General features: G+C 43.4%; 1 protein-coding gene across 2 annotated transcripts in view; it reads right to left on the bottom strand.

Annotated features, from left to right (window-relative positions):
- The window catches only part of TTC7A (tetratricopeptide repeat domain 7A), a 258,341-nt gene that overhangs the window by 93,194 nt on the left and 138,391 nt on the right, over window positions 1-26,756 (bottom strand). For both annotated transcript variants that reach the window (XM_084829018.1, XM_084829019.1), the window contains exon 16: window positions 550-666. In XM_084829018.1, coding sequence (XP_084685144.1) covers window positions 550-666 — 117 coding nt within the window. The remainder of the gene's footprint in view (window positions 1-549; window positions 667-26,756) is intronic.

Here is a 26,756-nt window from a genome sequence, read left to right as displayed (position 1 = left end):
GCAGGTGAGAGTTTGAGTCTGCTGAAATGTTTAGGGAGCCATGTAATACAATCCAAGGAATTCCTGGTTGTCCTTCCTGAAGGTTGTACAGGCCCGTGAGAAGACTGTACCATACGTTCCCTTTAATATTTGTATTGGTGTTCACTAATGGACAACTTTAGACAACCGTACTGCTTCTTATATTTTAAAGTGTCACCTTTGCAACAATAAACAGAAATAAATGAGTAAAAACCCCTCAGTGTATCACTAAGGAGGCAGCGACTACGTTGTGGTTATACTACTTCAGAAGGCAGGTGGGGGGCTCTCACAAGATGGAATGCTCCTTCATACAAAACTACACTCGGAAAACTAGCACATCAGGGAGAAGGGTCTAATTTAGCCTTTTCCCTGACATCCTAGTTGTCAATGTGCAGGGAACCTTTTTAGTATGAAGGAGCTCTCAGTCATGTGAGAGTCCCAGCACATGCAATCTGAAGTGGTACAGCCCAGACAACAGGATGACCACCTCAGGCAAAACAACGTGCAATTCCATTTGAAGGAAAAACCTACCTCTGCTGTGAAGCATTATACAGTGTCTGCCACTGGTGCAACATGTGTCTACAGGTCACTAAAGCCTCTTCTGGTCCTTTATGCACCAATTCCAGTTTTACTTTGGTGAAGAGTAAACTGAAAGATAAAAAAGAAAGGAGAAAATAAAGTACTGTTTGGTTTTACAGGCAAATCTTTTATAATAGGTAGCATTTCTGTTTGTAGATGGATGAAGCCTATGTGTTTGCTGCCACATGAGGTCCAGCTAAGAGTCTCCAAGTTTTCAGTTAGCATATCATTTGTGTGTGTGTGTGTGTGTGTGTATAAAACTCAGGTGGTGAGTGGTGTCAGGACTGTAGCCAAACTGAGGCAACTGAGAAACAAGAGGGAGGTATCAGCACTCTTGGAACTCCAAGGTTTGCAGAAGTAGGGAAAAACCCTATGGGGGCAACCCCCACAAAACACCCCAATGAGGACTGAGCATGCTCAGTGGCCACAGAATGCTGAGTGTCTTGGGTGAGGGGCAAAGAACTTGGGGGGCAGCAGGAAGGAATAGAGTATCCCGGGAAATGGCATGAATGGCTGGCTAGAACTCTGAATAGAACATTTCATTGCAGGTCACACTTGTCTTCAAGGTTATCCAACTGTCCCCATACACTCTCTCTGTCTCTCTGCACTTCAGTGTGCAAACAATATGGTTGTTCCACATGGCTAGAAGGGTGTAAGGTTGTGCTTAAGTAGAGAGCCATAGAGATGACAGGGGGCAGGCATAAAGACAATGATGCAGCATTCCCTCATCCATCACCCCTAGGCTTGCCACCTGTTCCTTTTTAAAACTGTATGTATGTATTTATAACATTTGTATCCTGCCCTATATCACTGAGATTTCAGGGCGGTGTACAGATACAATCAATTTAAACAGTATAAAACAATAAATGATTTAAACAGTTAAAAACATATTAAATCATTAAACAAGCTAATACCAATTAAAATCTAAAACAATAACACTGTTTAAAAATGTGCTACTTTAGGGAATGCATTTAGCCCTCAAAGGCTTTGGTAAAAAGCCATGTTTTTACTTGGCGCCGAAATGAAACCAAGGTACGAGCCAATCAGGCCTCCAAGGGGAAGGCATTCCACCACCAAGGTGCCACAGTAGAGACGGCACTCTGAGAAAGCCCTTTAAAGGGTAGTATCCAAAACTACTTTACTGCTAACGTAGACGACATTGCACTAGCGTAAATGGGTTTCCCCAGAAAACCCATCGCACCAGTGTACACTATTGCTATTGTGCTAGAGACAGTTTATTTACGTTAGTGATAGTGCAGCATTGGATACTGCCCAAAATCTTTATAAACCACCCTTCATTATGAAATCACACGGCAGTGTGCACAATTCATTAACAACAAATAAAATCAGCACAAGCCCCAATCAAAACAGAGTCACAATAAAAACAGAAAATCTACAAAGTGACGTACTAAAAAACCAGCAAATGTTGGGTGAAACAGGTAAGGTTTTAATATGTGGCAAAACACCATCAGGGTTGGCGCCTGTCACATTGCAGGGGAAGAGAATGTCAAATTGTAATACTAAATAAGGATCAATCCTCACCCCACCTACAACTGAAATAAACTCCGAAGAAATTAGATTCCCACCTCCACCCCATCTTCAAAATGTTCAGAAATGTTGTGTTTCTAACCCACTGATTACAAGAGGTCTTAAGCACCAGCTAACTTGCTCTGGATTGCGGCCCATGGATACACTCCTTTCCTGAGCCATTAAAAGCAATGGCCTATTGAAAAGCAATGAATTAGAGACTATACCCTAAATAGGCAAATGCATAGGAGCCCTCTTCCTCTGCCTCTCATTATAATGGTAATGCGTTTACAGTTGCTTTGGGAAAGCTTTGTTGGGCGAGCATGCAATGTTTGAAGATATTAACATAAGCAATTCTCTTTCAAGAGTTGAGCATAATTTATTGCACTGTTTACCAATTCAATATCTAATTTTAACACCCACACAGAAAGATGGAAATAGGCACAAAGAAGTGGAAGGTATGATAAATGCTTTAAGGGCTTCTTTCAGCATTACATTTTATTGACATGCTTTTAAGGTCATGAACTGATAGATACACATCAGTGTAGGTCTGAACGGGGCCTGTGCTTATTTTGGTGATGAGGTCTGAATTTGAAAAAAATACAGTAACTTTAAGCACACCTATGTCCCACAATGAAACGATACACTAATAACAATTCGTGTTCCCCACCCACACAAACAACTTGTTGAGGCTTTCAAACCATATGTTACAAATCAAATTAAGAGGAAAAATACACCGTATAGAAATTCTAATAGTGAATTAATAACCTCATTAGAATTAAAATAAAGAGAATGATTGATTGCTGCCTGGATTTTGGTTGCCAGAAACTGGAGAAGTAATGTTATCCCAACGTTGAAAGAATGGTTGTGTAAAAGTGGGAAGGTTGCAGCAGAGATGACTAAGCTGAGTATGTCAATTTAAGAGACGGTACACAAAAGACTGTCTGTTTTTCCAGTGTCTGGAACCCTTTTACTGTCTTTATGAGGGCTAGATACAACTTGGATATTGACAGATAAATAGTCAGGACCAGAAATATTGGAACAAGGATAATTGTTTTGGCAGTTGGCCTCTGTACACCACCACATTGAAGTTGAAAGGAAACACACCCAGATGGGAGTGAAGTCAGGACTTTCAGCTGTAATTCAAGGGGTTTGACAAAAGTGGGGCACTAACCATTCAGGAAGTACAGCCAGTGGCATGCACACACACCCATCGTTGGTGGCTCACAACTAATGGAACAAACCAACATCATTTCAAACTGAAGGATAGCCTTTAATACCTGGATGAAAATCCTTTGCAGTCAATGACTGCCTGAAGTCTGGAACCCATGGACATGACCAAATCCTGAGTTTCCTCCCACAAGATGCTTTGCCAGGCCTTTACTGCAGCTGCCTTCAACTGCTGCTTGTTTGTGGGTCTTTCTGCCTTCAGTCTTGTCTTCAGTAAGTGAAAAGCATGCTCTCTTGGCAGGTGACTGACTTGGCCAGTGAAGTACATCCCACTACTTTGCCTTCAGAAACTCTTGGGTAGCTTTTGCTGTATGTTTTGGGTCATTGTCCATCTGCAATATGAAGCGGCGTCCTATCAGTTTGGCAGCATTCGGGTGAATCTGAGCAGAAAGTGTAGCCCTATACACCTCAGAATTCATTCTGCTGCTTTTATCAGCAGTCAGGTCATCAATAAACACCAGTGACCTGGTACCATTGGCAGCCATACATGCCCATGCCATAACACTGCCTCCACCATATTTGACAGATGATGTGGTATGCTTTGGATCATGAGCTGTTGCTTTCCTTCTCCATACTTTTATCTTCCCATCGTTCTGGTACAAGTTAATCTTGGTTTCATCAGTCCAAACAATCTTATTCCAGAACTGGGCAGGCTTTTTTAGGGGTTTGCTGGCAAAGGCTAATCTGGCCTTTCTGTTCTTGAGCGTTACCAGTGGTTTGCACTTTGTTGTGAAGCCTCTGTATTTACATTCATAAAGCCGTCTCTTGACTGTAGATGTTGACAATGACAAGCCTACCTCCGCAAGAGCGTTCTTGACCTGGCTAGATGTTGTGAAAGGGTTCCTCTTCACCATGAGCAGAATTCTGTGATCATCCACTTTAGTTGTCTCCCGTGGTCTTCCAGGTCTTTTGCTGTTGCTGAGCTTGCCAGTTAATGCCTTCTTTTTCAGGATGTTCCAAACTGTCGTATTGGCCACTCCCATTGTTTTTGCTATCTCTCTGATGGGTTTATTTTGTTTCCTCAGCCTAATGATAGCCTCCTTCACTCGCATGGACACCTCTTTGGACCTCATGTTGGGAGTTCCAGGGAACAGCTACCAAATGCAAATGTAACACTCCGAACCACCTCCAGGCCTTTTATTTGCTTGATTGGTCATGGGGTACCCAGGAAACAGGCCACACCTGGCCATGCAGCTGCTTGTCAGCTATTTGTTCAATTACTTATGAGCCATCAACGATGGGTGTGTGTGTATGCCACTGGCTGTCCTTTCTGAATGGTTAGTGCCCCACTTTTGTCAAACCCCTTGATTTACAGCTGAAAGTCCTGACTTTGCTCCCATCTGGGTATGTTTCCTTTCAACTTCAATGTGGTGGTGTACAGAGGCCAACTGCCAAAACAGTTATCCTTGTTCCAATATTTCTGGCCCTGACTGTAAATGGTTTTCCTTGTTATAGTCTGATCAAGAGGTGAAGTTTATCCATTTTTGACGAACTGTTCAATTGTTTGGTTTTTTCACATGTTTACTGCAACAGGTAGCTGGTATGTTATTAAAGTTAGATAATGTAGATGCTTGGTTTTTGTATGAATATTACATTGCTTCTAGTACATATTATATTACTTTATATATTATTTTAAAATTGATATATTAAAAATAAAATAAAGACATAAAATAAAGAAATAAAGAATAAAAAACATGCCAAAATTTAGGAATTCAGTCAATAAATAACCATTCACTTTACATGCTCTAATGCAGAGGTGCTAAACCTCTGTCAGCTTGAGGGCCGAATGCCATTTTGGAGAAGCTCTTGGGGGCTGCATTCCAAGGATGCACAGGACTGAAGACATAAAGGGTAGGGCCAAAAGGACAAAACTATGAGCACTGCCATCAATTTGCATATTTTGATCAATTTGTACTGCTAGTAGCTAAGTACAAATTGATCAAAATATGCAAATTGATGGCAGTATCCCATACTGCCCAACCGCTAGTGGAACTAACCAGTAGCACAACAAGAAATCGTGGTTTCAAAACGTATGGAAGCAAGCGGCAAATCAGGGGGATGGGGGTGGTATATAGTGTTTTGTTTTCCTTCTGCTGCTTTCTCTCTCTCTCCTTGCTTTAATATTATGAAGTATTTGATTAATTTGAGCAGGAGTGCAGAACCTCAAGCTCAGGGGCCGAATCCAGTGCCTCTGTGGTCTTCAGGTGGCCACACCCCTTTCCTTTCCTCCGATCACTGATCATTTGGTGGTTTCCTGGCTTTTGTGTAGTTTTTTTCTCCATTCTAAAAGACTGAAATACATATATATACACACACACACACACACACACACACACACAATGCAGATTTTATGAAAATCTATGTTGCCTTTTGGTCCTCTTTTTGGGTGATGTGTAAGAGGCCACCACATGTGAGGGGGATCGTATGGAGTATTGTATCAACATCAGCCATCTCTGATACTGCCTTTTAGGGCCATTAGGAGCCCTTTTCCCCTGTGCTAGTACAGGGGTGGGGAACACCCAAACCTCCAGCCCACCAAGGCCTCCCCCCCTCTGCAAAACCCTAACCCCTTGGAGAAGGGCCAGGGGCAAGCACAGCTTGGATCCACTGGGAGCTGTCGTCTCAAGGTGTCTGCAACACCTTTAAGTGGCGGTTCCTAAAGAAGCAACTCCCTCTTTGCCGGAAAAGAGGGAGATGCTCTGGTGGCAGGTGTGTCTCTGTATGAATGGGTGGTGGGGTAAGAGAGGGAGAAAATGGGGTGGCCCCACCCACTGCATATATGGGCTCCTGACATGTTCCAAGGAGTCTATGTGGTCCCTGGGCTGAAAACGTTTTACCCACCCTCAGCAGAAAGCTTTAACAAGCGATGTAGGTTAAGGTGTTTTTCTTTAATGTCAAGGGAGGTGTTGCCAGACCCTACAATATTCTGTTTTTGACATTCCTGTTGGGGAAAGCAGAGGAGAAGCCTACCATCCTAATTGCCAAGCCTGATACTCAACCCCCAGCATGACCATTGTTTCTCTTACCCTCCTTGGACCCTATTTTCAATCTATATTGAGGTTCAAAAAGTCAGCCCAGGAAAAGTCAACAGGAAAATCTGAACAGCTTCTTAATTTTTATCTGCCTGTTTAAGCTGGGAGAAAACATCATCAATCTGTTTATTCCCAAACCAGCACACATAACAGTTTCGATGAGCCAGTAGAGACAGGAAATTTTGTCATGGTTTGAGTTTTAATAAGCTCAAATTTGGGGCATATAAGCAGCACCCAGACGGCCCAAGAGTGAGGACTCTTTGACCCAAAGAAGCCTCACTCTCTCTCTCTCTCACACACAAAAGGAATCTTGTAAAGTCCCCCTCTGCCTTCTCCTCTTTCTCTCTTTGTTGCTGCAGAAACATCCACTGCCTCCAACTTCATTGCACCCCAGACTGAACACATAGGGACTTGTAACACCCCTTCTTCTCCCCTGCAAGTCCAATAGCCAGACCCCTCTCCTTCATTACCCCCTCTTCCCTGGAGAACCCAGTCAGATTTCCCCTGCTCCTTTTTCTATTTCTTCTCCAGGCTTGTTTGGCCTCAGGGAGATAAGCAACTTGCTAGCTGCCTCTGTTTGCTCAAAAGCTCTGCTACTAGCCTCTTGCCCTTGCCATTCCCTATATCCATTTCCCTCCTCCTCTTTGCTGCCAAGGCTCCGCAACCTGCTAGTCAATTACATTAAACCATTGCTTTTAATGTGTCTTCCATAATAATTAGAATTGGTACTCTGTATGAACAAAATTTAATCCTATGTCTATTGCCTTAGTCTGACCTTTTGAATGTATGTTATAATTCCTCTCAATAAATTACTCCTGGGTTAAAGAAACTGTATCTTCAGTCTCCTAAACCCCTTAACTCCTTAAGATGCTACGTTTTGGGACGCTCAGTGCTCAATGTTAAAAGATCCCTTCAAGTGTCAAGGTTGCATGTATGAAGGTGCACACTCAAGCATAAATCTGTGCAAAAAGGGATACTTGCTAACAGAGGGCTTGGGTAGAATTCTGTTCTACCTGATGAAACCAAGTCTCTAGCTGCGCTGCAGGATGTAGAGTAAGAACCAGGACTGAGTTCTAAGTGCCACTGGAAAAAAACTCCTGCACAGCTGTGCTTAATAAAATGTAATGTATTTGAGGCACAGACAGGCCTCTGTCAGATTGCATTTGGTTACCTGAAAGATTGCCTCCTTCCACCCATGTCTTCCCATGACAGCGTCGTTCTACCGAAATAATGCAATTCTCAGTCAACAGTAGAAGATTGGCTGAATGTGACAGACAGAACTTCTGCGGGAAATTGATTCCTCTTACTACCATTCAGAATGACCATGGGTTTAATCTTTAACCGGAGAGAAACATATGAGCTCCCAAGGCATTAAGAAGTCACATTGGTCAGAAGACACTTTTTATTTATAAATAGTTCTTTTCCTCATTCACAAGCAACACTATAGTATCCTTTAGATGTTCCAGATGCTCCTGCATGGCTTAAAGGATGTTCAAATGGTCCAACAGCATAGGTGGGAGCCAATTCCATATGAATCATATATACAATTAGCCCCCACTCATGTGGCTGAGTCATTTCAATGTTCTCCCAGTTATGCGGAAGCTGCTCGTGGATAAGAGCTCCTATGCAGCTCGGCAAACATCTAAAAAAAGGACCTGCCTGTAAGCAGAGCTATATGTACTCTGCTCTTTAAAAAATAGAGCTAAAAATCTGATCTCGGGGAGTTCAGATGTCAGGAAACGCCAGTACTAGAACCAGGAACCCCTGGAGTTAAAAGCTGGTGCCCCAGCATGGTGAGCTACCTGGGCTATACAATGAGCAGTGCTTAACACCTAGGTGCTTAAATGATCCTAGGTTCTGAAGTGGCTCTGCCTACCCAGTCCAGCTATCGGTTCTCCCATGACCTAGAAGGACTATAAGGGCTTCCAGGTCAGGGTGGAACTTTGCCTAGGCAACAGAAGAATCCACTGGGCCTTACTCTCACTCTGTGCCTAACTACAGCCCAGCACTGACATGCAATCTCATCATCAAGAAAAGCTGAATTCTGCAACCCACATAAATTAAGCAAGCACTTATTTTTCTTTGTTTTTCATAATTTATTCTATTCTTCTTAGTCATGGGGAGAGGCAAGGAGCTATATATGGCACTGGGGCCATCCCCTGACCACTGGGAAACTTTTTCAGGGCTTTGAGATTTCACAGTGCATTCATGGCCAACACAAGTTATATTCAGGCATTCAGCTCACTCATTGAATTACTGTGAGTAGGGGGAGGGAGACAGGTTCTGTGCATATGCTTATTGAAAGCCTGAAGGGCTCCATGTGAACAGGAGCCCTGCCACTGGTTGGGTTCTCGACTGCAAGGACAATCGATATGGGCTCTGCAGGTAATTTTGGGTAGCAAAATGGAAAAGAGTTAATCACCTCTTTTCTCTTGCCACTTCTCCACCCATGATTGCAAACATTCTGATGCTGCTTGTTATTAAAAACAAGGAAGCTGGGGCATGATTACACAGCTTTACAATGTACCATGTAGTTTGCCCCTTAGATGTCATTTCTAACTTACCTAGCTATTGATGTAATGTTTGGAAATTTACCAATAATACAAGCACATGGGGTCATCCAATGACACTGAATGGTGGGAGATTCAGGCCGCTCCTCCCAGCACCATCTGAGTCCTTTTCTCTATGCTGAGAGAGGGAGAATGGGTGGGGCAATTGTGACATCATCCAGCCTGCAGAGGGCCACCCACCAGAATTGCCCCCCATCTAAAACTGGTTCCCTGTCTCTGTTTTATTAGAAGGTATTCTAGTACCCTCTCATCATGAACATTAACTCTTCTTTTTTATAAGCTGTAGTTTTGCTTCCAATTTTTCTCTCCATGTAGCTGTTCTGTACATAGCTGCTGTCTTCCCAACTGTACCAAGAGTATTTGTGTACCTTGAAATCTTATTAGACAAATACAAAACGTTGCACACTTCTCCCCCTTTCTCTCCAGGCTGGTGTTCAGTTCCTTCTTTGTTTATAATAACAGGGAACACAAACTATTTACTCTCAGTAAATATAAAATAACTCATTTTCAGGTTGCCTTGGTAAGCTGGGAAAAGCAAAGCATTGGCCTTCTTCATCTTCCAGAAAATATACTGTTCATCTTTCTTCCATGTGTGTGCATCAAAAGAGACCAATATGAATCGTTTCCCTTCCCATGGGACGGCTCAGGAATGAAGCAGCTACTTTCCAAAGGATATGCACTTCCCCTGGGACCAATGGCCAAGATCACAAAAGTCTCCATTTTGCAGGGGTGTGCCAATGCTTCCATGCCCCTCCTTTCTCCCAGAAAGGGTAGGGTGGCCACGTGTCCTTCTTTACAGGGGACAGCCCTCTATTTGAAGATCTCTGCTTTTTGAAGGACTGTCCAGTCCAAGACCAGTTTAAAGATAAAGAACCGTAAGAAGGGAGAGCGGCAGGGGCCTTGACATTCCCCATTGACAGTTAGCACCCGGAGAGCAGCACACAGGCCACCTGGTGAGTCTTCCTCACTATGATGAGAAGTATTGTATTTCTATTAAGTTACAGTAATTATTTCAAAATGTGCATCTATACATATAAATTACAGTATTTCTAAACTGGCATCTATTCATATAAATCGACATGCTAATTTTTTGGTAATGCATTTCCACTTTGGGGGCAATGTGTAAATGGCCCACCCTAGTGCTGTACCACATTAGAGACTGTTTCCAAAGGTTCTCACAGTTGCGGGAGTGGCTTGTCTGGCAACGTGCGGGACTACACGTGCGAGTCTCCCACACCGAGGGCCAAAGCAGAGGTGCCACTCGCGTGTTTCGTTTCACATATTTGCCCTGCTCACACATACATGCGTGTGGGTGGGCGTCTTACGTAACATAAACCCTCCCCCCTTTCACTACTTACGTCCTCTCAGTACAGCCACTTTTCTTTGTTTCTGGCTCACTTCTGGTTTTGGAATCATGAAGGGAGAAAAGTGCTGGAGCAACCACCTCCAGGCAAACATGTAGCAGGAGGAGCAACTTTTCTCATTTCCATGCACTATGATATAACAAACTGCACCTGTGGAAATTTCCTCTTCCACTTAAGTCGGGGTGCAGAACCTCTTTCAGCCTGAGGCCAAAGCTCCCAGGGGCTGCATTCCAGTGGGGGGCGGGGCCAAAGGCAAAAGGGGCACGGCCAAACCCAAAGATACCAGCATATTTGAGTTTAAGGGTGCAATCCTATGCTGGCTGGAGAATGCTGCAAGTTGTAGGACTTTTTTCTGCCTAAATATGCATAGGATTGTGTCCTTAAGCTCTTTCAGACAGAAACGAAGCTTAAGGAGAGGCATTTCAACCTTTTAAAAGCTTTTTCTTGCACAAAAGTCAGGGATCTGCCAAGCGATCTGTGTTTGCAGGAAAAGGCCATGACCTTCTGGGGACCCTGAGGTTTTGCACTCCTGACTTAAGTGCAAGAGACCTGTCTTCTACTGCATCCTCTGTAAATTCCTCCCTAAGTACATTCTCAATAAATATAGCTAAAGGATACTGTGTTATTTTCCTAGAGGCCTATTAAAATGAATGTTGACTCTCACGTCTGATCACATGTTTCTTTGCGGGCAAGATGGTTTCAATAGGGGGAACTGAAAATGATTTTCACCTTAATTAGAGGTTTTTGGAAGCATGTCATAGCCATTTCAAGCTCTTTTTAAAACATATATGTTAGACAGGATGTGACATACATGTCCCCTCCTTTCACCTTGTTTTCTAAAATAATCCCAACTTTATAATATCACACAAGAAACTGTTCATTTCGTGTACAGCTTGAACCAACGAACAAGGGCAACTTTGTGGTACTAAAGCCTGTAGCAACATGCAGCAGAATCATTCAGTGAGAAATTGTGGAATTCGGTTGTTTTTCCTTCCTCCCTTCCCTGATTTTAAAGGCAACCTGCCCGAAGCTTGAACAGAAACCTGGATCTAGTCTAACAGAAAGGCCAGTTATTAAGCCCAATGATTTCTTCAGGGAGGAGACTCAATGGATTGAAAGGAGAAAAATAATAATTTAGCACTATGAATCATTCATATATCAGTATTGCAGTTTTAGTAAGCTGTAAGTGAGACCTGCAACAAAATCTTGTAGTACATCCTCCCACCTAAACGGAGTGCTCCTGTTCAGAGTTCCAGGCAGCCTTTCACTCCAAGCAGGGTTTTCCACTCCTCCCTCACCCTCCTCTCCACCATTTCCATTATCTTTTCTAATTGTCACTCTACACTGCATACCTACAGAGACTGCTCAGTCCTCACTGGACTATTGGGGGCAGGGGTGGGTTGCCCTTTTAGTGTTTCTTAAAGAGATTTTTCCCCTTCATGGATCACTGCCTTGTTGTGGCGAAGGGGCTTGCGTAACTCAGTGAAGCCATAAGCTATGCCATGCAGGGCCACCCAAGACGGACAGGTCATGGCAGAGAGTTCTGACAACATGTGGTCCACTGGAGAAGGAAATGGCAACCCACTCCAGTATTCTTGCCAAGAAAACCCCATGGAACGTATCACAAGGCTAAAAGAGATGACGCCGGAGGATGAGCCCCTCAGGTCGGAAGGTGTCCAATATACTACTGGGGAAGAGCAGAGGGTATTTCCAAGTAGCGCCGGAAAGAGTGAAGCGGCTGGGCCAAAGCCGAAAGGACACTCAGCTATGGATGTGTCTGGTGGTGAAAAGAAAATCTGATGCTGTAAAGAACAATATTGTTTATGAACTTGAGCACACTCAGGGAGTGAGCGCAGGACAGGAAGGCCTGGCGTGCTATGGTCCATGGGGTCACGAAGAGTCAGACATGACTGAACGACTGAACAAGACAAAAGAGATTTTTGCACTTTGGAAAACTTTGGGCTTTCCCCAAGCATGCTGATTCTTCCCTCTTGTTTCTTGGTGGCTCCATTTTGGCTATAATTATGGCAGCACTCACCACCATTAGAAGTATTATTCATTTCTAAAACAGCTGCCCTGGCTTTCTGTCTGGCCCCTGCAGCTCCCCCCACCTCTGCCACTACTGCCACTAAATTTGCTGTAGTGGCAAAAAAACCTGCCAGTTTTGCTGTGTTTTAAAGCAAAATCATGTTCTCAGAAACACAATTTCGTTTTAAAACAAGGTGCACATTGCCTGTGAGCCTTGTTTTACAACAAGATTGGCAGTTTTTCTGCCACTGTACCGCTGAATTTCAGCTGTAAATTTGGCCATTGGGGGCAGGGGAAATTGGCCCCTGAAAGTTGTGCCCCCTTTACCTACAATATTTCTGTACTGCCCAATGATCTCAGGGCAGTTACAATAATTAAAATACTAAGCATTAGATACTATGCTTTTATGTTGCAGTCTGGTGCACAAGTTTAGTTTTGTAAGCACAAAAGGGCTTAATTCAAAAGATAAATGTATTAGCCCAATGCATTATAGCCAACTCTGAATCAGTATTTTCAAATAGAGAGACGGTCTTTTCAGAAGCGGCTCCATATTTTGTAATAGAGTTCCAGAGGTTTGTATGACCCCATTACTGCAAGCTTTCAAATGGAAGTTAAAGACTTATTTGTTCCAAATTGCTTTTTCAGTGTCGTCCAGCGGAGCTTTTCCGAATGGTTCGTGGCCTGTTACATTCTGGGCCAGGGAGAGAGACGGTGGAACCCTCGGTAGCACGCTGTGACAAGTTTGCACGGCACTTTGAGGATAAAGTTGCTCAGATTCGTCATGAATTGGACACCACCATTAATGCAGTTCCATTGGTAGAGGCGTTCAGAGCACCGTCTGGTCCAGTTTTATTGGATGAGTTTCAGTTACTGAGGCCTGAGGATGCGGACAAGGTGCTTGGCCAAGTCCGATCGACCACTTGTGTGCTTGACCCTTGCCCTTCATGGCTTATTAAATCAAACAAGGAGGGGTTGTCCGGCTGGGTCCAGGAGGTTGTAAATTCCTCCTTGAGAGAGGGAGTGGTGCCTGCCACTTTAAAAGAGGCAGTAATTAGACCACTCCTGAAAAAGCCTAACCTGGACCCAGAGGATGTTAACAATTATAGGCCAGTGGCCAACATCCCCTTCCTGGGCAAGGTGCTTGAGCGGGTGGTTGTAGGACAGCTCCAGGCACTCTTGAATGAAACGGATTATCTAGATCCATTTCAATCGGGCTTCAGGCCTGGTTTTGGAATGGAAACTGCCTTGGTCGCCCTGTGGGATGACCTCTGCCAGGAGAGGGACAGGGGGAGTGCGACCCTGTTGATTCTCCTGGACCTCTCAGCGGCTTTCGATACCATTGACCATGGTATCCTTCTGGATAGGTTGTCTGGGTTAGGAGTTGGAGGCACTGCACTACAGTGGTTCCGCTCCTACTTGGATGGCCGATTCCAGAACGTGGTGCTGGGGGATTACTGCTCTGTGCCATGGTAATTGTGCCATGGGGTTCCACAGGGCTCTATTTTATCCCCCATGCTGTTTAACATCTACATGAAACCGCTGGGGGAGGTTATCCGGAGGTGTGGGCTGAGGTGCCATCAATATGCAGATGACACCCAGCTCTACCTCTCTTTCTCATCAAACCCAGGTGAGGCAGTGGCTGTTCTGAATCAGTGCCTGGGCACAGTAATGGACTGGATGAGGGCTAATAAACTGAAACTCAATCCAGACAAGACAGAGGTACTGTTAGTGGGTGGTTCGTCTGCCCGGCTAGGTGATGTTCAACCTGTTCTGGAGGGGGTTGCACTCCCCCTGAAGGATCAGGTTTGTAGTTTGGGGGTGCTCCTGGATCCAGAACTGTCACTTGAGGCACAGGTGAACTCAGTGGCATGGAGCACTTTTTATCAGCTTAGGCTGGTATACCAACTACGCCCTTATCTGGACAGAGATAGCCTAGCTACAGTTATCCATGCTCTGATAACTTCTCGTCTGGATTACTGCAATGCGTTATACATGGGGCTGCCTTTGAAAATGGTCCGGAAACTTCAGCTGGTCCAAAATAGGGCAGCAAGATTGTTAACAGGGACTGGCCTGCGAGCTCATATTACGCCAGTACTCTTCCAGCTGCACTGGCTGCCAGTCCATTTCCGGGCCCGATTCAAAGTGCTGGTGTTAACATTCAAAGCCCTTAATGGCTTGGGGCCAGGTTACCTGAAGGATCGCCTCCTCCCATATGTGCCTGCCCGGACCTTAAGATCATCATCAGCGGCCCTTCTCCGTGAGCCCCTGCCAAAGGAAGTGAGGTGGGTGGCTACTAGGAGGAGGGCTTTTTCTGTTGTGGCACCCCGGCTCTGGAATGAGCTCCCTAGTGAGGTTCGCCTGGCGCCTACATTGTATTCCTTAGATCCTCTTCGCTTTCTGCCATAAATAAATAAATAAATAAATAAATAAATTTTCTTGATAAGTATATTTTGATATTGTTAAATGATCTTGTGCTGAATTACTGTATTCATTTTAACGATATTGTGAGGATTCAGATGTTGATATTTATTTCTGTTGTTGTTTTCCTGCTATTTTATTACTATTGATCATTATTTATATAATTTTATCATGCTTTATGGTGGTCTTGTTTTTATTGTGATTTTACATTTATATCATAAAAGCCACCTTGTGAGGGCTTGGCCCTAAAAGGTGACCTTAAAAAAAAAAAGGTAAATAGAGCTCAACGCTATCTTACACAACACCCTGAAGAGTTTCAATTCTCAAAATGCACTGAGCAACAAATAGTCTTCTATGCACTTTGAGGTCACCTCCCCTTTCATTCTTGCATTGAGTGCCTTCCATTCTGTCTTCTGTCACTTTCGTAAGACCTGCTGAGAATGGCTTCACACATTACGTAGCAAACACATTTAGAGTGGTGACTTGCATATCATGAAAAAAGAGGGAATGCATCAACAAAAGAGGACATCAATGTGTGTAATTTTTTCATGTGCTAATTTATATGTATAAATACAAATTTAGGAATAATTAGAATAATTTAAATAAAAGTACAATATATCTCACCATAGTGAGGAAGACTGATCAGGTGACCTATGTGTCTGTTCAGCTGTCAGGATGCGCCCTAGCTGCCTCTTACAGTCTACTCCAATAGCCAACTCAAGACACAGACAAAAGGATTCTTTTCAAGGCTTTAATCCTTTTACAACTTAATGACTCTTTCAGATGCTAATCACCAGCGACTAAGCAAGGAACAGCACTGGGGAAAGATAGCAGAGTAGCCTATGCTCCAGGTTAGGCAGTTGGTCCCCGTTTGAAGGAGAATCATGGGAAGACCCTGAACTTATGGGCTAGGGAGAGATCCTCCCTCTTTCCCTTGGGTCCTCGGGACGCGACCGTTGTTTGCACGCCAAGCGAGCGCTACGCCTCCTTTCCGCACCCTCCATCTGTCGTCGCTCCCAGCATCGGCGTCGAGCATCCAGCAAGGCCCCATCCCCCACTCTCTCGCTGCCAGGGTCACTATCTATCCCAGGAATGCTGGCAGGAGGAATCTCTGCCAGCTGCTGTGCCTGTGAGAGATGAGTGAGCTCCTCTCCCACGGATTGCTGTTCCTCCTCAGAATCAGAACTGCTCTGGGGTTCTATCAGCTCATTTTCCACCCTGACATCAGCCTGATGTCCAGGTGCTAACTCCTGATGGGTAACTTCAAGGCCCCAGCTCTCCCTTCTTAGGGTTCTTCAACTTTAAACCAAACTTCAACTGGGCAGCTCATCAAATACAGGACACCTTCAAATACTCTGACAACTCTTCAAATAGAGGACTGTCCTCTGTAAAGTAGGACACTTGGCCACCCTAGCATTGCCATGGGTACTCTGGTATCACAGTGGTGCTCCCTGTAGCAAAGTATGGATGACAGATTCGCATCCCTACAGACCCATGTACACATGTCTGTCTGCCGTGTCTATGTGACTAAGAACATAACCTCTTTTAATGGAGGCAGGACAGAAATATCCTTGCTGGCAGGGGATTGTTTTATTCTTCATACTCCTGAAGAGATATGCATGAGTGCTGGAGAGAAGAAATGCAGAAAGCCTGCAAGAAAAGAGAAATGGAAACAGCAGGAGGAGGGACAAAGGCATTTTGAAACGGAAGCAGTAATTCAAAATGGCAGGGGATGGATCATCCACTTAGGTAGCCAGAACACTAGCATAACTGTCCTCCTCACAGCAAAATATTAAAATTGGTGCAGGGAGAAAACCTGCAGGCCTTGGTCGCCTACATATTGGCAGGCTCTTTACAAGTTCCATAGCCCTGGAATATTTGCTTCTGGTTAACTTCAATGATTGAGAGCCAAATTTTAATCTGCCACCGGAGTTTCAGATTATTAACGACCCAGTTCAATTGATTAATGCCTTGCAGCCCTCCTGGTGCCCTTTGATGTCTCTTCTGGCCCTACCATTTAAAATTAATAATTATCCTCTTTGTCAGGCAGTATAGCAAGGAAGGAATCATAGTTTCTTACAGATGCTGTGTTACACCTCATATTTATCTCAGCTGTGAAGCACTGTCAGAGATAAATGTAACACCATGTTCCAGCAACAAAAGCCAGATAACTCATAGAGGAAAATACTGGAGAAGCAAAGCAGGTATTAGTTCAGGACCAATGTCACTTCATATCTGTTAACAAAAAAGAAAAAAGAAAAGAAAAGAAAAACAAAGTAGGCTAAAAGGCACACTGGCATCCTAAGATTCATAGCAAAACCACAGTTAAAAAAAACCACAAATTCACCTTAGGACAACCCATAGTATACTTATAGTATAATACAAATATAGTATAATTTGCATAAATTATGCAAGGAGAAGGAATAGTAAGTAATATCCATCTGCTGTAGTAATACAGAATTCTTAACAGCCAGCCTGACATACAGCCAGGGCCAGAAATATTGGAACAAGGATAACTGTTTTGGCAGTTGGCCTCTGTACACCACCACATTGAAGTTGAAAGGAAACACACCCAGATGGGAGTGAAGTCAGGACTTTCAGCTGTAATTCAAGGGGTTTGACAAAAGTGGGCACTAACCATTCAGGAAGGACAGCCAGTGGCATACAGATACCCCCATCATTGGTGGCTCATAAGTAATGGAACGAATGGCTGACAAGCAGCTGCAGGGCCAGGTGTGGCCTGTTTCCTGGGTACCCCATGACCAATCAAGCAGATAAAAGGCCTGGAGGTGGTTCTGAGTGTTATATTTGCATTTGGTAGCTGCTCACTGGAACTCCCAACATGAGGTCCAAAGAGGTCTCCATGCAAGTGAAGGAGGCTATCATTAGGCTGAGGAAACAAAATAAACCTATCAGAGAGATAGCAAAAACATTGGGAGTGGCCAACGCAACAGTTTGGAACATCCTGAAAAAGAAGGCATTAACTGGCAAGCTCAGCAACAGCAAAAGGCCTGGAAGACCACGGAAGACAACTAAAGTGGATGACCGCAAAATTCTGCTCATGGTGAAGAGGAACCCTTTCACAACATCTAGCCAGGTCAAGAACGCTCTTGAGGAAGTAGGCATGTCATTGTCAACATCTACAGTCAAGAGACGGCTTTATGAATGTAAATACAGAGGCTTCATAACAAGGTGCAAACCACTGGTAACGCTCAACAACAGACAGGCCAGATTAGCCTTTGCCAGCAAACACCTAAAAAAGCCTGCCCAGTTCTGGAATAAGATTCTTTGGACTGATGAAACCAAGATCATCTTGTACCAGAATGATGGGAAGATAAAAGTTTGGAGAAGGAAAGGAACAGCTCTTGATCCAAAGCATACCACATCACCTGTCAAACATGGTGGAGGCAGTGTTATGGCATGGGCATGTATGGCTGCCAATGGTACCAGGTCACTGGTGTTTATTGATGACCTGACTGCTGATAAAAGCAGCAGGATGAATTCTGAGGTGCATAGGGCTACACTTTCTGCCAAATGCTGCCAAACTGATAGGACGCCGCTTCATATTGCAGATGGATAATGACCCAAACATCCTCGGACATCCTCGAGAGTGAAGTCAAGTGGGCCTTAGGAAGCATTAGTAACAACAAAGCTAGCAGAGATGACAGTATTCCAGCTGAGCTATTTAAAATCCTAAAAGATGATGCTGTTAAAGTGCTGCATTCAATATGCCAACAAATTTGGAACACTCAGCAATGGCCGCAAGACTGGAAAAGGTCAGTTTACATTCCAATTCCAAAGAAGGGCAACGCCAAAGAGTGTTCAAACTACCGTACAATTGCGCTCATTTCACATGCCAGCAAGGTGATGCTCAAAATCCTACAAGCTAGGCTTCAGCAGTATGTGAACCGAGAACTACTGGAAGTACAAGCTGGGTTTCGAAGAGGCAGAGGAACTAGAGATCAAATCGCCAACATTCGCTGCATCATGGAGAAAGCGAGAGAATTCCAGAAAAACATCTATTTCTGCTTCATTGACTACGCTAAAGCCTTTGATTGTGTGGATCGCAACAAACTGTGGCAAATTCTGAAAGAGATGGGAGTACCAGACCACCTTACCTGTCTCCTGAGAAACCTGTATGAGGGTCAAGAAGCAACAGTAAGAACCAGACATGGAACAACCGAGTGGTTCAAAATTGGGAAAGGAGTACGACAAGGCTGCATATTGTCACCCTGCTTATTTAACTTATATGCAGAGTACATCATAAGAAATGCCGGGTTGGATGAATCGGAGGTTGGAATTAAGATTGCTGGGAGAATTATCAACAACCTCCGATATGCAGATGATACCACCCTAATGGCAGAAAGCGAAGAGGATCTCAAGAGCCTCTTGTTGAGGGTGAAAGAGGAGAATGCAAAAGCTGGTTTGAAACTCAACATTAAAAAAACTAAGATCATGGCATCTGGCCCTATCACTTCCTGGCATATAGAAGGGGAAGAAATGGAAGCAGTGACAGATTTTACTTTCTTGGGCTCCAAGATCACCGCAGACGGTGACTGTAGCCATGAAATTAAAAGACGCTTGCTCCTTGGGAGGAAAGCTATGGCAAACCTAGACAGCATAGTAAGAAGCAGAGACATCACCTTGCCAACAAAGGTCCGTCTAATCAAAGCTATGGTTTTCCCAGTAGTAATGTATGGCTGTGAGAGCTGGACTATAAGGAAGGCTGAGCGCCGAAGAATTGATGCTTTCGAACTGTGGTGCTGGAGAAGACTCTTATGAGTCCCCTGGACTGCAAGGAGGTCAAATCAGTTAATCCTAAAGGAAATCAACCCGGAGTGCTCATTGGAAGGACAGATACTGAAGCTGAAGCTCAAATATTTTGGCCACCTAATGCGAAGAGAAAACCCTCTGGAAAAGACCCTGATGCTGGGAAAGACTGAAGGCAAAAGGAGAAGGGGACGGCAGAGGATGAGATGGCTAGATAGCATCACCGATGCAATGAATATGAACTTGAGCACGCTCTGGGAGAGTGCGCAGGACAGGAAGGCCTGGCGTGCTATGGTCCATGGGGTCACGAAGAGTCGGACACGACTGAACAACAACAATGACCCAAAACATACAGCAAAAGCTACCCAAGAGTTTCTCAAGGCAAAGAAGTAGGATGTTCTTCAATGGCCAAGTCAGTCACCTGATCTCAACCCAACAGAGCATGCTTTTCACTTACTGAAGACAAGACTGAAGGCAGAAAGACCCACAAACAAGTAGCAGCTGAAGGCAGCTGCAGTGAAGGCCTGGCAAAGCATCTTGAGGGAGGAAACTCAGCATTTGGTCATGTCCATGGGTTCCAGACTTCAGGCAGTCATTGACTGCAAAGGATTTTCATCCAGGTATTGAAGGCGATCCTTAAGTTTGAAATGATGTTGGTTTGTTCCATTACTTATGAGCCAGCAGCGATGGGAGTGTGTGTATGCCACTGGCTGTCCTTCCTGAATGGTTAGTGCCCCACTTTTGTCAAACTCCTTGAATTACAGCTGAAAGTCCCGACTTCATCCCCATCTGGGCGTGTTTCCTTTCAACTTCAATGTGGTGGTATACACAGGCCAACTGCCAAAACAGTTATCCTTGTTCCAATATTTCTGGCCCTGACTGTATTTACATAGCTTGTGCATTAGTAAATCTGCCATTGACAATAATTGGCTTGAAAGACTCCATCCCCTTTCTCACTGCATCAGTACATGAAAAATACACAAGATCTAGCTTCATTAAGCATAAAGAGGAATATCAGCACAACAGGTGCACTTTTATCTTTAAAATGTACATTGAAATGCATTCAGATCACCTGAAACATTCAAAGTCACTTCCTCCTTACTATTTTGGGAATGTATTTCAGTTGTTAATGTGACAAGAACATGACTTCCTATTTCAGAAAGTACACAATACATTTCATCCCAATCCAGGAAAGTGCTTAGGGAGGGGGCCATAAATCAAGGGACACGCCAGCCAGTTTGCTGACACAGTATCCCAGGGTGCAGACCGTAGTACCTCCAGCTCCAAGCATTTCATTTAAGCTGAACTGGGAAAGAACCTCAGCCTGAAACCCTAGAGAGCCACCAGTAGACTTACTGTAAAACAGGTTTGCATGGCTATCATCAAATTACCACAACCTGTGCTAAGGTCAGGCAAAGATTTGGATTTAGTGACAAAGACTGGAAGGCTCTGGAGACAAGGGACAGCCAGGAAGCTGGTACTCCATGGATTTGGAAAAGGTTTTTTTAATTCCCAATTGCTTTGAGTCAAACAAAAAGCAGGGATGTTAATCATTTCAGCACCGTTTCATGCCCAATGGATATTTGGTCCCTTTAAGCGAATGGCATGCTAGAAAGTTCTACCTTTTTCATAATGCACCTGGCCAAATGAGTAGTGAATTAACATCATACTTGATTCATTGCAACAGTACACAGACACTACATTTGGGCTTCTGTTCTGGAAACAAGATCCCAATGTTCATGATCTGCAAGTCACTCCAGAGCTTGATTGTGGGCGCGTTGATGTTGGCTGTTATGGGGCAGCCACATTAACACCAGCCTGTTTTCACCCAGAACTTCTAGGATTGGGTCCTCATTACAGTTACTTGCCTCTTCCTCCATGGTTGCTGAACAAGTGACACAGATACTTCCAAAGTCAGCTAGAAACAACCTCTTTTGCTGCTGGTTCAATCAATGAAGAGAAACATTGTCCAGTTATTTTCCCACAAGTATGGAAAAGTTTATGGTGATTATCAGGCCTCTCTCTCAGGAGAACATAAGAATGCAATAACTGACATAAGATTTATTTATTCATTCATATTTATTCATTTATTCATTATTCATGAAGTATTAATAAACTGCTTTTTAGGGCCAAACCCTCACACAGCAACAAAGAGGAACGACACAAAATCAAATAGGTGTATAGGTGCATGTGAAAGTCATTCCAAAGCCTCCAGCTTTAAAGCTAAAAGTAACTCGCTTGCTGATTGCCAAGCTCCATGCTAAACACGTTGCCCTATCCGTTTCACAGCCTGAAGTATTTTTTGCATGGTTTAATTGTTGACCTGTCTTTTGATTTTTTCTCAGTTAGTCCTTCAAGATTTGGCTCCAAAACATGAAAAGAAGAAATAGATCTCTACAGGTTATATTTTTCACTTTGATTCACCTTGGCACTCCCAAGACAGCCGCTTGGTTGCTCCCAAAGCACTCTATCACTCACTTGCCACCGTGCTCCACCAAGTTGCACATGTTGGCAAAGAGGGGATGGATATGACAATTCGGAAACATTGGTATGCTCCAAATTTTCTTTCAACTGCAGCCTGGATCTGTGCACATTGCCCCACCTGCCAAGCCTACAACATAGGCAAGTCTGTAAAGGTGGAGCGTGGATACAGGGGTTGCCAGAAGGACCCTTCCTGTATTTGTAAATAGACTTTGTTCAGATGCCAAAGCAGACAGGCTACAAATACTTTTTAGTAATTGTTTGTTTGTTTTCTAGTTAAATAAAGTTTAAGAAATGTTAAAAGAGTAAATAGAGTATTAAAAAACAAAACTTACAAAACTAAGTTCAGATACAAGACTAAGATAGATCAAGATTCTTCCAGTAGCTTTAATGGCCATGACAGCTACCCCAAGCAGAGAACATGGACCAAGTCCTTATGAAATCATTACAAGAAACCTAATAAGAACACTCACTGCACCACCCACAGTACCTGGTTTAAAAATAGCCCAAAGTGAAATAGTCAAATATTGTCAGGTATTAATGTATGCTAATTTTAGCATATATCAGTACATTTTAATGTATCAGTAATTTTCATTCACAGGTTAAGAATGCACACCCATCTGAACCAGTGAGCAAACAGTGTTACCCGTTTCAGGTCAGAAACTAAGCCTACATAAAGAAGCACCAAAGAAAATCAGCTTTAAAACTATGAGAAGAAAAACCATACCAGATGCTACTGGTCTGCCACACTGCAGTCAAGCTAGCAAGAATTAACTCCTAGATACACGCTTCCCAGTGTAAACATGTGCCCGTACCAAGGCTGATCCAACCCCCAAAGAGATGACCTCAAAGGACAGAGACAGCGCTCTCAAATGGAGCGATGCAAAGCTGTCCAGGCCAGAAGCAGACGAAATTGCTGACCCAACTAGAGATTTCGGAATCCAGATCCACAGGGCAGGTACCGGCAATCCTACCCCCAAAGCAGACGAAAGCAAGATGCAGACAGCTAATCCCAAGACCATCAGATCTAGTAGAGGCTCAAAAGACGTAGAAGATTTTATGCTTTTATGTGAACTGATGACTGAAAATTACACAACTGAAGAAATTTTGCAATAACGTACTAATTGGACAAGCCAAAATTGGTCCAGACAATGTGTTTCCGCATCCTGCAATACCACAAGACTTTGTATGATACACTCCCAAAAGGAGGGAGACAGTTTTGTTTTTTTTTTGTTTTGTCATCATGCCCCCATATATGGTAGAAGAAGTTTGTCCTTCTCCTTGATTGCACCCTAGTAGCTACTTTGTAGTTCACTAATGCCATCAAAGGGCCATAATAATGCCCTGCCACTTCAAAGAGACCAGTAAGGTTCCACCCTGCAGGCAGAGTTGGAAAAGTCCAGTGGCAAGCCTAGTACCAGCTACCAGAAGACAGAGAAAAGTCAAAAAATGTGGACCAAGTGGCCATGGTTGATTGCTATGGGTCACGTAACAACTGGCCTAGTAGCGTAAAAAAAAAATAAAAATCAAATACCTATATATAAAAGACTCAAGCTATGGCAAATGCTTTGAAGATTCCGCAGTTTTTAAAGAAAAGATTAAGTAGTGTAAAATTATTTAAAGCCTTTTGTGACCAGCGAAAGAGACACTCAGAGAGTATGTGATCATGGTCGGATCAGTTTTGAACCTGGCCTGTTTAATAACGCTGGAAGACAAGACATGTGTACCTAAAAAAAGCTTTGAAAAACTGAACTCCAAAGAAAATTAAAAATAGAAGTCATTGCCTGTATGTAACCATTACACAAAAGGTCAGCTGGCAAGTTTTGATGTATAAAAAGACCCCACCTTCATGCAAACATGCAAATGCAATGTTACCTTCGTGAAGACAACAAAGGTTTGCATATACCATACAGCATGAAATTAGATGAACACGGACTTCCGGTATGAGCTATGTCGCCCTGGCAAGCGTCCTGCAGAGGTTCCGCAGGTCGCCTCCTCAAACAGCTTTTAAAAGGTTGAAAAACCTTTTCATCTTCTCCTGGAATTAAAAGGGGAAGCTAGAGTACCATCTGGATAAGATCTTGGAAGAACAACTCCTTTTGCGGAGCAGCAGAAGAGCTGGACTCTAAGGTCAGTTTTCCGGAGCGTCATCTACTCAAAGCTGTTTTGAAACTCCTATGCAATTAGGAGACTTCAGGGCTGATGAGCTCCAAAAGTATTTATGAATTAAAAATACCAGCAATATATGAGGACCTGCAAAATCTGTTGAAGTGACTGTTTGTAATTATACTTACTTGCTTTCTTTATGGAAGAGGAGGATGGCAGGATCAAGGGGAAGGAAAAAATGCTGCAGGGCCATCACCAACTCCCCCAACCCCTCCCTTGGCAAAGGTTTCTAGAGATGCTGGAGATGTAGAGGAGTTGCTGGCTCTGATAAAAAACGTTGTCTTCTCATTTAGCAGAACAGGCTAAGAGGCTGGAGACAATCCAAGATTCTATTACTAACCTTCAAGGGGCTGTGGATTTAATTAATAGCTCTTTGCAAAAGATGGAATTGAAGGTTAATGCTCTCCAAGACCAGGTGTCTGTGCAAGAGACGGCTATGCATGCCTCCCATAATATCCTATCTGCGAGAATTTCCCAACTGGAGGCATATACTCGTAGAGCTAATCTGCGTATCCTTGGTATCAAAGATCTGCCTGCTGATATAAGTCTGTTTAAATTCTTGGATAAATTTCTGCATGAGCTACTCGCTCTGCCATCTGATTATTTACTCAATAATGAGCATGCATATCGTGTTTCGGATCCAGTTCATGGCATCAAAGGGACTGCCTATACTGTTATAGTTCAATTTGCAAGAGTTTCTACAAAAAATCATATTTTGCGCTTGGCAAGAGAAGTGGGAGAACTTTTGGGGGGCCAACACTAGACAAAGTTATGTTATTTCCGGATTACACTAAAGAAATTGCTGACAAAAAGAAGGCAATTTACCAAGGCGAGAAATCAAGCAAGACAAATGAATCTGCAATATCAAATCAAATATCCTGTTATATTTTGCATTTTTTTTGAAGGCCAGATGAAAAAGTTTTAAAATCATGAAATAGTGGAGGTTTGGCTAGCTGGCATTCAAAATAAGGCACGGGAGACATCTTCCCCAGCCTCATGAGCTGGGAACTTTTCAATTATTATTATACTTCGATTTGTTTGGGTTATAAGGTCTGGGCAGTATGCCAGTCCAGAGGACTGTTTACATATAACCCCTTTTTTTTCTTCTCTCTTTTTCTTACTTCCTCTTTTTTTACATTAGACATGATATGCTGTATAATAAAATTCCTGTTTGTGTGTGTATAGATATGTATACATTCATATATAGATTTAGAAATGACACTATCTAAAATATAGATAGCATAAAATTTATTAGTGATTTGTTACTATTATTACTTATCCTTTTTAATTTCCTTCCTTTTTATTATTATTACTATCATTATTATGAGACTTTGATTAGTAATATTTTTGGCTGGTTAAATTGTAAGCTTTACTATTATATGTTAACTGAAGGGCAATATATGGTTATTAGAAATGAATTGTAGGCTTGCTCCCTTGCTATAAGACTGATGATATGATATTGAAATGTAAGGTTGATTATCTATGCTGTACTGAATTGTACCCTTTCATGGATCACTGCCTTGTTGTGGTGAAGGGGCTTGCGTAACTCAGTGAAGCCATAAGCTATGCCGTGCAGGGCCACCCAAGACGGACAGGTCATGGCAGAGAGTTCTGACAAAATGTGGCCCACTGGAGAAGGAAATGGCAACCCACTCCAGTATTCTTGCCAAGAAAACCCCATGGAACATATCACAAGGCTAAAAGAGATGACACCGGAGGATGAGCCCCTCAGGTCAGAAGGGGTCCAATATACTACTGGGGAAGAGCAGAGGGTATTTCCAAGTAGCGCCAGAAAGAGTGAAGCGACTGGGCCAAAGCCGAAAGGACACTCAGCTGTGGATGTGTCTGGTGGTGAAAAGAAAATCCGATGCTGTAAAGAACAATATTGTTTAGGAACCTGGAATGTAAGATCAATGAATCAAGGTAAGCTGGAGGTGGTCAAGGAAGAGTCAAGATTGAACATCAACATCTTGGGAATCAGCGAACTAAAATGGACAAGCATGGGCAAATTTAATTCAGGTGACCATCATATCTATTACTGTGGGCAAGAATCCCGTAGAAGAAATGGAGTAGCACTCATAGTCAACAAAAGGGTGGGAAAAGCAGTACTGGGGTACAATCTCAAAAACGATAGAATGATCTCTGTACGAATCCAAGGCAAACCATTCAATACCACAGTAATTCAAGTCTATGCCCCAACCACTGAGGCCGAAGAAGCTGAGGCTGATCGGTTCTATGAAGACCTACAACACCTTCTAGAACTAACACCAAAAAAAGATGTCCTTTTCATCATAGGGGATTGGAATGCTAAAGCAGGAAGTCAAGAAATAACCAGGATGACAGGCAAGCATGGCCTTGGTGTACAAAATGAAGCAGGACAAAGGCTAATAGAGTTTTGCCAAGAGAATACGCTGATCATAGCAAACACTTCCAACAGCACAAGAGGCGACTCTACACATGGACATCACGAGATGGTCAATATCGAAATCAGATTGATTATGTCCTTTGCAGCCAAAGATGGAGAAGCTCCATACAGTCAGTCAAAACAAGACCTGGAGCTGACTGTGGCTCAG

This window comes from Heloderma suspectum, chromosome 1, assembly GCF_057233095.1.
Source record: "Heloderma suspectum isolate Gila_16-S chromosome 1, 16-S_ref, whole genome shotgun sequence".
Taxonomy (NCBI): Eukaryota; Metazoa; Chordata; class Lepidosauria; order Squamata; family Helodermatidae; genus Heloderma; species Heloderma suspectum.
The sequence above is the reverse complement of the archived record's forward strand: the minus strand, read 5'-3'. Positions and strand labels throughout refer to the sequence as shown.